Source organism: Rhinatrema bivittatum, chromosome 16 (genome assembly GCF_901001135.1).
Source record: "Rhinatrema bivittatum chromosome 16, aRhiBiv1.1, whole genome shotgun sequence".
NCBI classification, from domain to species: Eukaryota; Metazoa; Chordata; class Amphibia; order Gymnophiona; family Rhinatrematidae; genus Rhinatrema; species Rhinatrema bivittatum.
In genome coordinates, this window is record NC_042630.1 from 455,192 (window position 1) to 468,134 (window position 12,943).

A 12,943-nucleotide genomic window follows, 5' to 3' on the forward strand; every position below is an offset into this window, starting at 1 on the left:
TATTATGGGTTGTAGGAGTTTATGGGATGTAGGAAGCAGGGAATGCACTGAATCTGTATGGAAGGGGATTACTATGGGATGTAGGAAGCAGGGAGCATGCTGTGGGTATGCATGAGGGAGTATTATGGGATGTAGGAGGTACTGAGTGCACTGTGTGTGAAGGGAGTATTATGGGTTGTAGGAGTAGGCAGTGTATGTGCAGGGGAATATTACTGGATGGGGAGTAAAATGGGATGTAGGAGGCAAGGCATCCCGTGTGTGTGTGAGGGGAGTATTATGGGTTGTAGGAGTAGGCAGTGTATGTGCAGGGGAATATTACTGGATGGGGAGTAAAATGGGATGTAGGAGGCAAGGCGTCCCGTGTGTGTGTGTGTGTGTAGAGGGAACTGTGTGTGAGGGGAGTATTATGGGTTGTAGGAGTTTATGGGATGTAGGAAGCAGGGAATGCACTGAATCTGTATGCGAGGGGACTATAATGGGATGTAGGAAGCAGGGAGCACGCTGTATGCATGAGGGAGTATTATGGGATGTAAGAGGTAGTGAGTGCATTGTGTGTGAGGGCAGTATCATGGATTGTAGGAGTAGGCCATGTGTGTGTAGGTGTGCTGGGGGAGTATTATGGGATGGAGGAAGCAGGAATGTGCTGGATCTGTATGTAAGGGGACTATTATGGGATGTAGAAAGCAGGGCGCGAGCTGTGTTTGTGAAGGGAGTATTCTGGGATGTAGGAGGCAGGACGCGCGCTGCGTGTGAGGAGTATTATGGGATGCGGGAGGCAGGGCGCGCGCTGCGTGTGAGGAGTATTATGGGATGCGGGAGGCAGGGCGCGCGCTGCGTGTGAGAAAGCGGAGTATTATGGGCTGTGGGAGGCAGGGCGCGCGCTGCGTGTGTGAAAGGGGAGTATTATGGGATACAGGAAGTCGGGCGCACGCTCTGTGTGTCTGTGTGTGGTGTGAGCGAGGAGTTATTATGGGATGGCAGCAGGTCGGGCGGGTTCCCGTGTATCCCTGGTAACGGCCCTGGTTACCATGGAGACGCCGGCTCTCGGAGGGAGGGGGCAGCGGGGGGCGGAGTTTGCGGCCGGGTCCTGGCGCGGGACAGGCGGCGGCGGAGACACACGGAGCGGGACACTGAGGTATGGGAGGCCGGGGATCGGCGAGATACGGAGGTACGGGCGGGTTCTGAGGTGCCGGAGCCCGGGGGAAGGGGCAGTAACGTTACCTGGTTGGGGAGGAGCGGTAGTTACTTCTCTTCCTCTCTATAATGAGGGTAACACTAAGGCCGCTCTTTATGGCGAGGGGGGGGGGCGCTCTCTTCAGAGAGAGAGAAAGGGAGAATCTCCTCCAACTCCCCCCCCCCCGCCCGACGCCCGCGCGCATGCTCACAGCGGGAGGGGGCAGTGTCCAGGCCTCGTGGGATCAGCCCCCCCCCCTCTTCCTTAACCCACTGATAGAGGAAGTGAGGGGGAGAGGCCTGGGGAGGGAGGAGGAGTGACTCAAACAGTGACCCCTGTAAGGCGTTATGGGGGGGGGTAGTAGTGAAGGAAATGCTGTAACCCCTCCCCCAGAACTGAAGAGAGGGGGAGGGGATTTCAGGCCTGATGGGAACTGAGAAGCTGATGGCCGCTAAAGAGCACAGGCCTGGGGGGAGAGAGGCACCTGCATAATACTGGAACCCTTCCTGCCCCTGGACAGATATGGGGGGTGGGGGCTGCATAATACTGGAACCCTTCCTGCCCCTGGACAGATATGGGGGGTGGGGGCTGCATAATACTGGAACCCTTCCTGCCCCTGGACAGATATGGGGGTGGGGGCTGCATAATACTGGAACCCTTCCTGCCCCTGGACAGATATGGGGGGTGGGGGCTGCATAATACTGGAACCCTTCCTGCCCCTGGACAGATATGGGGGGTGGGGGCTGCATAATACTGGAACCCTTCCTGCCCATGGACAGATATGGGGGTGGGGGCTGCATAATACTGGAACCCTTCCTGCCCCTGGACAGATATGGGGGGTGGGGGCTGCATAATACTGGAACCCTTCCTGCCCCTGGACAGATATGGGGGGGGGGGGGTGCATAATACTGGAACCCTTCCTGCCCCTGGACAGATATGGGGGGTGGGGGCTGCATAATACTGGAACCCTTCCTGCCCCTGGACAGATATGGGGGGTGGGGGCTGCATAATACTGGAACCCTTCCTGCCCCTGGACAGATATGGGGGGTGGGGGCTGCATAATACTGGAACCCTTCCTGCCCCTGGACAGATACGGGGGGGGGGGGGCTGCATAATACTGGAACCCTTCCTGCCCCTGGACAGATATGGGGGGAGAGAGGCACCTGCATAATACTGGAACCCTTCCTGCCCCTGGACAGATATGGGGGGTGGGGGCTGCATAATACTGGAACCCTTCCTGCCCCTGGACAGATATGGGGGGTGGGGGCTGCATAATACTGGAACCCTTCCTGCCCCTGGACAGATATGGGGGGGTGGGGGCTGCATAATACTGGAACCCTTCCTGCCCCTGGACAGATATGGGGGGTGGGGGCTGCATAATACTGGAACCCTTCCTGCCCCTGGACAGATATGGGGGGGTGGGGGCTGCATAATACTGGAACCCTTCCTGCCCCTGGACAGATGTGGGGGGTGGGGGCTGCATAATACTGGAACCCTTCCTGCCCCTGGACAGATGTGGGGGGTGGGGGCTGCATAATACTGGAACCCTTCCTGCCCCTGGACAGATATGGGGGGTGGGGGCTGCATAATACTGGAACCCTTCCTGCCCCTGGACAGATATGGGGGGTGGGGGCTGCATAATACTGGAACCTTCCTGCCCCTGGACAGATATGGGGGGTGGGGGCTGCATAATACTGGAACCCTTCCTGCCCCTGGACAGATATGGGGGGTGGGGGCTGCATAATACTGGAACCCTTCCTGCCCCTGGACAGATGGGGTATTTCTGATCTATTCCTTGGGGGGGAGGTAGTGATTTCTGATTGGGGGGGTAGAGTCTGTGCTGTAATCTCCTTCCCATGTTCATTTGACACTCCCTGGAGAACAGAAGCTTGTGCAATAAGGCTTTCCCCCCACCTTGCAGAGAGCACTCGGGGTAGGGATGGCTCCCTCATGGAAATAATATATTTCCAGGGTGTATAGGAGGATGTAGACTGCATTTTCCTTAGCAATAGAAACAAAATGGGCTAAATGTGAGCATGCGGTGCACAATAGCTTATCAGTGTTATAAATATTAGAAAGCTGATGCTTCAGATCCATGGTGACCTACTCCGGGGCTATTGCTGAAGCCGTGATGTTGACCTTTAACCCCAGCTAAGCCCTGCTTCACTTCCAAGAGGCACCTTAGGCCCTTCCCATTTTCATGTTGTTCCTAGAACTCCTTACCAATCTCCCTTTACTTCCCACACTTGCACCCCTAGCCCACTGCCCTGTCTAATTTTGTTTTTGAGGTGGTTTGCATAATTTTAACACCGCAATTAGAAATTGTTGACAATTGAGCAGTTTTACTTTTGAAAGTGGAAACTTTTTTAAACTTACTAAAAAAAAAACCAAGTAATGTTTATTCAGTACAGACAAGAGATGAATGGAGTTCAGCTTCATCTATTCTTGCCCTAATTTCCATCTGATCTCTGGCCTTCTCCTTGCTTCTTTACAAGGAGGGCTTCTCTGTGCCTGTCCCAGGCTTCCTTGAATCGTTACTGTTCTTACTTCTGACGCCTCTCCCAGGAGGTCCTTCCTCGCATCCAGCTTTAATATTGCTGTGAATCTGTGGCCTGCCTCAAGCTTGGCTGTGCTGCCAGTCATGCGGGGGCTCCTTGACCAACCGATGACCAGTATCCTTTATCTTCTTCTATTTTTCTAGTGAGAGTTAAAGTGTCTTGTAGGGAAGTTCCTGCTGAAGTTTAGCGGTGTTTGCTTGGAATAGGATGGGGTCTCCTGCTTCAGTGCACACGCATGGCTGTACTAATGGACACACAGCTGTAAGCTGAGGTGTCATTTCTCTTCCACAATGCAGCAAAGGAGGAGTGTCCTCAGAGTAAGACTGAAGCAATCAGAGTGGTGGCTCCTGGGTTTTGTTCCCAGTCATTTCATGGCCTGCTACCATGGGTGCCGCCATGCTAGAGGTAGAGATGCACCTTCCTCCTGCCATTCAGCTTTCCTTATGTCCTCTTTCCTGAATGAAATTGCACTTCTGTTTTTTCTTCTGCCATTTCTTTTATTGCTTCCAGTCTTGGTGCCTTAAATTGTGAGCAGGGCTCTTTCTGGGTGAGGGATTATATACCTGAGCATTATTTTCTCACACTGATGCAATTTGTTTTCCTGTGAATGTACTGCAGGCTGTTACTGAATTTGAGCCTCTTCGCTCCCAAGATACAAGTGGTGTGGGAGCAGCCTGGAAGTGGCGATAGACATCCTACCCGCCGGGTTAAAGGGGTTTCCTGAGATGGCCTCATCTGGTTTAGGATCAGCCTCGCCCTGCTCCGCCATCAGTGAGGATGAGGACATGGAGGTGATAGTGAACAACAGCATCCCTCAGCACCACGGTGAGGAGACTGCCTTATGATCACTTTAATTTCTTTTGGCATTGGATGCCCTAATACGAAGTGCCAGATAAAACTGCATGAGATTGTAGAATAAAAGTGAAGGCCCTGATGAAGGCAAAACCCAGGAGTCTGGCCTGATGTGGGGATGTAGAGGGAAGTATTTCTGTACATGGCTGGCTTTGGTGAAGTTCACTTTGAATGAATCATTAAAAGTCATGGCATTAGTGTGGAAGGTTTGTTTGATCCCGGAGTTGCTTCCATTATTTGGTTTGATAGTCAAGAAGAAAAATGTTTAATGTGGGGAGTATGATTTGCTGATGGCCTTCAGGGTTTTTCACTGCAAGGAGTCGCTCAACATGTGGGGGTTTTGGACAGAAATGAAGGCCAGATGAGGAAATGCATGGTAACCTGAGTGTTTGACACACGAAGCATTGCTTCTGCCTATCAAAATTAATGTTCTGTAGTGTTTGAGATTTCTACTCCTACTTACAAAAAATATAAATATAAATATCTATCCTTGAAACAACACGTTTCTGCCCTAAGCCATGCCTATGTCAGCCATTCAGCCACTTGGGACCAAGGTGCTACCTCTCCAGCAGATGTTGCTCACTTTAAGGTCTTGGATATGCATCAGGACTGTGTCTCAGGTGTTAAATAGTTGGAGGGGATGCTATGTGGGGGGGGGGGGGGGTGTGTTCATGGGCTGCTCCCCTGCGGATTGTGTGGGGGTGGAGGAGTGGAGTGTGTATGTATGATATTCTTTTCCTCCAGGGATTGTGGCTCAGGCTTTGGGGGGGGGGGGTGGAGGAGGGGAGTGTGTATGTATGATATTCTTTTCCTCCAGGGATTGTGGCTCAGGCTTTGGGGGGGGGGGAGGAGTGGAGTGTGTATGTATGATATTCTTTTCCTCCAGGGATTGTGGCTCAGGCTTTGGGGGGGGGAGGAGTGGAGTGTGTATGTATGATATTCTTTTCCTCCAGGGATTGTGGCTCAGGCTTTGGGGGTGGAGGAGTGGAGTGTGTATGTATGATATTCTTTTCCTCCAGGGATTGTGGCTCAGGCTTTGGGGGGGGGGAGGAGTGGAGTGTGTATGTATGATATTCTTTTCCTCCAGGGATTGTGGCTCAGGCTTTGGGGGGGTGGAGGAGTGGAGTGTGTATGTATGATATTCTTTTCCTCCAGGGATTGTGGCTCAGGCTTTGGGGGGTGGAGGAGTGGAGTGTGTATGTATGATATTCTTTTCCTCCAGGGATTGTGGCTCAGGCTTTGGGGGGGGAGGAGTGGAGTGTGTATGTATGATATTCTTTTCCTCCAGGGATTGTGGCTCAGGCTTTGGGGGGGAGGAGGGGAGTGTGTATGTATGATATTCTTTTCCTCCAGGGATTGTGGCTCAGGCTTTGGGGGGTGGAGGAGTGGAGTGTGTATGTATGATATTCTTTTCCTCCAGGGATTGTGGCTCAGGCTTTGGGGGGTGGAGGAGTGGAGTGTGTATGTATGATATTCTTTTCCTCCAGGGATTGTGGCTCAGGCTTTGGGGGGTGGAGGAGTGGAGTGTGTATGTATGATATTCTTTTCCTCCAGGGATTGTGGCTCAGGCTTTGGGGGGGGGGAGGAGTGGAGTGTGTATGTATGATATTCTTTTCCTCCAGGGATTGTGGCTCAGGCTTTGGGGGGGGAGGAGTGGAGTGTGTATGTATGATATTCTTTTCCTCCAGGGATTGTGGCTCAGGCTTTGGGGGGGTGGAGGAGGGGAGTGTGTATGTATGATATTCTTTTCCTCCAGGGATTGTGGCTCAGCCTTTGGGGGGGGAGGAGTGGAGTGTGTATGTATGATATTCTTTTCCTCCAGGGATTGTGGCTCAGGCTTGGGGGGTGGAGGAGTGGAGTGTGTATGTATGATATTCTTTTCCTCCAGGGATTGTGGCTCAGGCTTTGGGGGGTGGAGGAGTGGAGTGTGTATGTATGATATTCTTTTCCTCCAGGGATTGTGGCTCAGGCTTTGGGGGGGGAGGAGGGGAGTGTGTATGTATGATATTCTTTTCCTCCAGGGATTGTGGCTCAGGCTTTGGGGGGGGGGGGGAGGAGTGGAGTGTGTATGTATGATATTCTTTTCCTCCAGGGATTGTGGCTCAGGCTTTGGGGGGGGGGGAGGAGGGGAGTGTGTATGTATGATATTCTTTTCCTCCAGGGATTGTGGCTCAGGCTTTGGGGGGGGGAGGAGTGGAGTGTGTATGTATGATATTCTTTTCCTCCAGGGATTGTGGCTCAGGCTTTGGGGGGTGGAGGAGTGGAGTGTGTATGTATGATATTCTTTTCCTCCAGGGATTGTGGCTCAGGCTTTGGGGGGGGGGGTGGAGGAGTGGAGTGTGTATGTATGATATTCTTTTCCTCCAGGGATTGTGGCTCAGGCTTTGGGGGGGGGTGGAGGAGGGGAGTGTGTATGTATGATATTCTTTTCCTCCAGGGATTGTGGCTCAGGCTTTGGGGGGTGGAGGAGTGGAGTGTGTATGTATGATATTCTTTTCCTCCAGGGATTGTGACTCAGGCTTTGGGGGGGGAGGAGTGGAGTGTGTATGTATGATATTCTTTTCCTCCAGGGATTGTGACTCAGGCTTTGGGGGGGGAGGAGAGGAGGGGAGTGTGTATGTATGATATTCTTTTCCTCCAGGGATTGTGGCTCAGGCTTTGGGGGGGGTGGAGGAGTGGAGTGTGTATGTATGATATTCTTTTCCTCCAGGGATTGTGGCTCAGGCTTTGGGGGGGGGGGGAGGAGTGGAGTGTGTATGTATGATATTCTTTTCCTCCAGGGATTGTGGCTCAGGCTTTGGGATGGAGGAGTGGAGTGTGTATGTATGATATTCTTTTCCTCCAGGGATTGTGGCTCAGGCTTTGGGGGGTGGAGGAGTGGAGTGTGTATGTATGATATTCTTTTCCTCCAGGGATTGTGGCTCAGGCTTTGGGGGGGGAGGAGGGGAGTGTGTATGTATGATATTCTTTTCCTCCAGGGATTGTGGCTCAGGCTTTGGGGGGGGGGGGGGGGAGGAGTGGAGTGTGTATGTATGATATTCTTTTCCTCCAGGGATTGTGGCTCAGGCTTTGGGGGGGAGGAGTGGAGTGTGTATGTATGATATTCTTTTCCTCCAGGGATTGTGGCTCAGGCTTTGGGGGGTGGAGGAGTGGAGTGTGTATGTATGATATTCTTTTCCTCCAGGGATTGTGGCTCAGGCTTTGGGGGGGGGTGGAGGAGTGGAGTGTGTATGTATGATATTCTTTTCCTCCAGGGATTGTGGCTCAGGCTTTGGGGGGGGAGGAGTGGAGTGTGTATGTATGATATTCTTTTCCTCCAGGGATTGTGGCTCAGGCTTTGGGGGGGGAGGAGTGGAGTGTGTATGTATGATATTCTTTTCCTCCAGGGATTGTGGCTCAGGCTTTGGGGGGGGGTGGAGGAGTGGAGTGTGTATGTATGATATTCTTTTCCTCCAGGGATTGTGGCTCAGGCTTTGGGGGGGGGGGGGGAGGAGTGGAGTGTGTATGTATGATATTCTTTTCCTCCAGGGATTGTGGCTCAGGCTTTGGGAGGGGAGGAGTGGAGTGTGTATGTATGATATTCTTTTCCTCCAGGGATTGTGGCTCAGGCTTTGAGGGGGGAGGAGTGGAGTGTGTATGTATGATATTCTTTTCCTCCAGGGATTGTGGCTCAGGCTTTGGGGGGGTGGAGGAGTGGAGTGTGTATGTATGATATTCTTTTCCTCCAGGGATTGTGGCTCAGGCTTTGAGGGGGGAGGAGTGGAGTGTGTATGTATGATATTCTTTTCCTCCAGGGATTGTGGCTCAGGCTTTGGGGGGGAGGAGGGGAGTGTGTATGTATGATATTCTTTTCCTCCAGGGATTGTGGCTCAGGCTTTGAGGGGGGAGGAGTGGAGTGTGTATGTATGATATTCTTTTCCTCCAGGGATTGTGGCTCAGGCTTTGGGAGGGGAGGAGTGGAGTGTGTATGTATGATATTCTTTTCCTCCAGGGATTGTGGCTCAGGCTTTGGGGGGGGGGGGGAGGAGTGGAGTGTGTATGTATGATATTCTTTTCCTCCAGGGATTGTGGCTCAGGCTTTGGGAGGGGAGGAGTGGAGTGTGTATGTATGATATTCTTTTCCTCCAGGGATTGTGGCTCAGGCTTTGAGGGGGGAGGAGTGGAGTGTGTATGTATGATATTCTTTTCCTCCAGGGATTGTGGCTCAGGCTTTGGGGGGGTGGAGGAGTGGAGTGTGTATGTATGATATTCTTTTCCTCCAGGGATTGTGGCTCAGGCTTTGGGGGGGGGAGGAGGGGAGTGTGTATGTATGATATTCTTTTCCTCCAGGGATTGTGGCTCAGGCTTTGAGGGGGGAGGAGTGGAGTGTGTATGTATGATATTCTTTTCCTCCAGGGATTGTGGCTCAGGCTTTGGGGGGTGGAGGAGTGGAGTGTGTATGTATGATATTCTTTTCCTCCAGGGATTGTGGCTCAGGCTTTGGGGGGTGGAGGAGTGGAGTGTGTATGTATGATATTCTTTTCCTCCAGGGATTGTGGCTCAGGCTTTGGGGGTGGAGGAGGGGAGTGTGTATGTATGATATTCTTTTCCTCCAGGGATTGTGGCTCAGGCTTTGGGGGGGGAGGAGTGGAGTGTGTATGTATGATATTCTTTTCCTCCAGGGATTGTGGCTCAGGCTTTGGGGGGGGAGGAGGGGAGTGTGTATGTATGATATTCTTTTCCTCCAGGGATTGTGGCTCAGGCTTTGGGGGGGTGGAGGAGTGGAGTGTGTATGTATGATATTCTTTTCCTCCAGGGATTGTGGCTCAGGCTTTGGGGGGGGGGAGGAGGGGAGTGTGTATGTATGATATTCTTTTCCTCCAGGGATTGTGGCTCAGGCTTTGAGGGGGGAGGAGTGGAGTGTGTATGTATGATATTCTTTTCCTCCAGGGATTGTGGCTCAGGCTTTGGGGGGTGGAGGAGTGGAGTGTGTATGTATGATATTCTTTTCCTCCAGGGATTGTGGCTCAGGCTTTGGGGGGTGGAGGAGTGGAGTGTGTATGTATGATATTCTTTTCCTCCAGGGATTGTGGCTCAGGCTTTGAGGGGGGAGGAGTGGAGTGTGTATGTATGATATTCTTTTCCTCCAGGGATTGTGGCTCAGGCTTTGGGGGGGTGGAGGAGTGGAGTGTGTATGTATGATATTCTTTTCCTCCAGGGATTGTGGCTCAGGCTTTGGGGGGGGGGAGGAGGGGAGTGTGTATGTATGATATTCTTTTCCTCCAGGGATTGTGGCTCAGGCTTTGAGGGGGGAGGAGTGGAGTGTGTATGTATGATATTCTTTTCCTCCAGGGATTGTGGCTCAGGCTTTGGGGGGTGGAGGAGTGGAGTGTGTATGTATGATATTCTTTTCCTCCAGGGATTGTGGCTCAGGCTTTGGGGGGTGGAGGAGTGGAGTGTGTATGTATGATATTCTTTTCCTCCAGGGATTGTGGCTCAGGCTTTGGGGGTGGAGGAGTGGAGTGTGTATGTATGATATTCTTTTCCTCCAGGGATTGTGGCTCAGGCTTTGGGGGGGGAGGAGTGGAGTGTGTATGTATGATATTCTTTTCCTCCAGGGATTGTGGCTCAGGCTTTGGGGGGGGAGGAGGGGAGTGTGTATGTATGATATTCTTTTCCTCCAGGGATTGTGGCTCAGGCTTTGGGGGGGTGGAGGAGGGGAGTGTGTATGTATGATATTCTTTTCCTCCAGGGATTGTGGCTCAGGCTTTGGGGGGGGGAGGAGGGGAGTGTGTATGTATGATATTCTTTTCCTCCAGGGATTGTGGCTCAGGCTTTGGGGGGTGGAGGAGTGGAGTGTGTATGTATGATATTCTTTTCCTCCAGGGATTGTGGCTCAGGCTTTGGGGGGGGGAGGAGTGGAGTGTGTATGTATGATATTCTTTTCCTCCAGGGATTGTGGCTCAGGCTTTGGGGGGGGAGGAGGGGAGTGTGTATGTATGATATTCTTTTCCTCCAGGGATTGTGGCTCAGGCTTTGGGGGGGTGGAGGAGGGGAGTGTGTATGTATGATATTCTTTTCCTCCAGGGATTGTGGCTCAGGCTTTGGGGGGTGGAGGAGTGGAGTGTGTATGTATGATATTCTTTTCCTCCAGGGATTGTGGCTCAGGCTTTGGGGGGTGGAGGAGTGGAGTGTGTATGTATGATATTCTTTTCCTCCAGGGATTGTGGCTCAGGCTTTGGGGGGTGGAGGAGTGGAGTGTGTATGTATGATATTCTTTTCCTCCAGGGATTGTGGCTCAGGCTTTGGGGGGGGGGAGGAGTGGAGTGTGTATGTATGATATTCTTTTCCTCCAGGGATTGTGGCTCAGGCTTTGGGGGGGGGAGGAGTGGAGTGTGTATGTATGATATTCTTTTCCTCCAGGGATTGTGGCTCAGGCTTTGGGGGGGGAGGAGTGGAGTGTGTATGTATGATATTCTTTTCCTCCAGGGATTGTGGCTCAGGCTTTGGGGGGGGGGGAGGGGAGTGTGTATGTATGATATTCTTTTCCTCCAGGGATTGTGGCTCAGGCTTTGGGGGGGTGGAGGAGTGGAGTGTGTATGTATGATATTCTTTTCCTCCAGGGATTGTGGCTCAGGCTTTGGGGGGGAGGAGTGGAGTGTGTATGTATGATATTCTTTTCCTCCAGGGATTGTGGCTCAGGCTTTGGGGGGGTGGAGGAGGGGAGTGTGTATGTATGATATTCTTTTCCTCCAGGGATTGTGGCTCAGGCTTTGGGGGGGGTGGAGGAGTGGAGTGTGTATGTATGATATTCTTTTCCTCCAGGGATTGTGGCTCAGGCTTTGGGGGGTGGAGGAGTGGAGTGTGTATGTATGATATTCTTTTCCTCCAGGGATTGTGGCTCAGGCTTTGGGGGGGAGGAGTGGAGTGTGTATGTATGATATTCTTTTCCTCCAGGGATTGTGGCTCAGGCTTTGGGGGGGTGGAGGAGGGGAGTGTGTATGTATGATATTCTTTTCCTCCAGGGATTGTGGCTCAGGCTTTGGGGGGGGGAGGAGTGGAGTGTGTATGTATGATATTCTTTTCCTCCAGGGATTGTGGCTCAGGCTTTGGGGGGTGGAGGAGGGGAGTGTGTATGTATGATATTCTTTTCCTCCAGGGATTGTGGCTCAGGCTTTGGGGGGTGGAGGAGTGGAGTGTGTATGTATGATATTGTTTTCCTCCAGGGATTGTGGCTCACGCTTTGGGGGGGGGAGGAGTGGAGTGTGTATGTATGATATTCTTTTCCTCCAGGGATTGTGGCTCAGGCTTTGGGGGGTGGAGGAGTGGAGTGTGTATGTATGATATTGTTTTCCTCCAGGGATTGTGGCTCAGGCTTTGGGGGGGGGAGGAGTGGAGTGTGTATGTATGATATTCTTTTCCTCCAGGGATTGTGGCTCAGGCTTTGGGGGGGGAGGAGTGGAGTGTGTATGTATGATATTCTTTTCCTCCAGGGATTGTGGCTCACGCTTTGGGGGGGTGGAGGAGGGGAGTGTGTATGTATGATATTCTTTTCCTCCAGGGATTGTGGCTCAGGCTTTGGGGGGGGGGGGGGGGGAGGAGTGGAGTGTGTATGTATGATATTCTTTTCCTCCAGGGATTGTGGCTCAGGCTTTGGGGGGGGGAGGAGTGGAGTGTGTATGTATGATATTCTTTTCCTCCAGGGATTGTGGCTCAGGCTTTGGGGGGGGGGAGGAGTGGAGTGTGTATGTATGATATTCTTTTCCTCCAGGGATTGTGGCTCAGGCTTTGGGGGGGGAGGAGGAGGGGAGTGTGTATGTATGATATTCTTTTCCTCCAGGGATTGTGGCTCAGGCTTTGGGGGGGGGGAGGAGTGGAGTGTGTATGTATGATATTCTTTTCCTCCAGGGATTGTGGCTCAGGCTTTGGGGGGGGGGGAGGAGTGGAGTGTGTATGTATGATATTCTTTTCCTCCAGGGATTGTGGCTCAGGCTTTGGGGGGGGAGGAGGAGGGGAGTGTGTATGTATGATATTCTTTTCCTCCAGGGATTGTGGCTCAGGCTTTGGGGGGGGGGAGGAGGGGAGTGTGTATGTATGATATTCTTTTCCTCCAGGGATTGTGGCTCAGGCTTTGGGGGGGGGGGGGAGGAGTGGAGTGTGTATGTATGATATTCTTTTCCTCCAGGGATTGTGGCTCAGGCTTTGGGGGGGGAGGAGTGGAGTGTGTATGTATGATATTCTTTTCCTCCAGGGATTGTGGCTCAGGCTTTGGGGGGGGAGGAGGGGAGTGTGTATGTATGATATTCTTTTCCTCCAGGGATTGTGGCTCAGGCTTTGGGGGGGGAGGAGGGGAGTGTGTATGTATGATATTCTTTTCCTC

At 52.3% G+C, this 12,943-nt stretch overlaps 1 protein-coding gene across 7 annotated transcripts in view; it reads left to right on the forward strand.

The window, feature by feature from the left end:
* Positions 1-800: 800 nt before the first annotated feature.
* Positions 801-12,943, forward strand: part of CHD4 (chromodomain helicase DNA binding protein 4) — a 129,140-nt gene continuing 116,997 nt past the window's right edge. For 2 of the 7 annotated variants that reach the window (XM_029579473.1, XM_029579472.1), the window contains exons 1-2: positions 803-1,135; positions 4,351-4,557. In XM_029579473.1, the coding sequence (XP_029435333.1) occupies positions 4,458-4,557 (100 nt within the window). In that variant the 5' untranslated portion in view covers positions 803-1,135; positions 4,351-4,457. Of the gene's footprint in view, positions 1,169-4,350; positions 4,558-12,943 lie in introns of all 7 variants that reach the window. The other 5 variants (XM_029579471.1, XM_029579470.1, XM_029579469.1 and 2 more) reach the window with 5 other exon arrangements.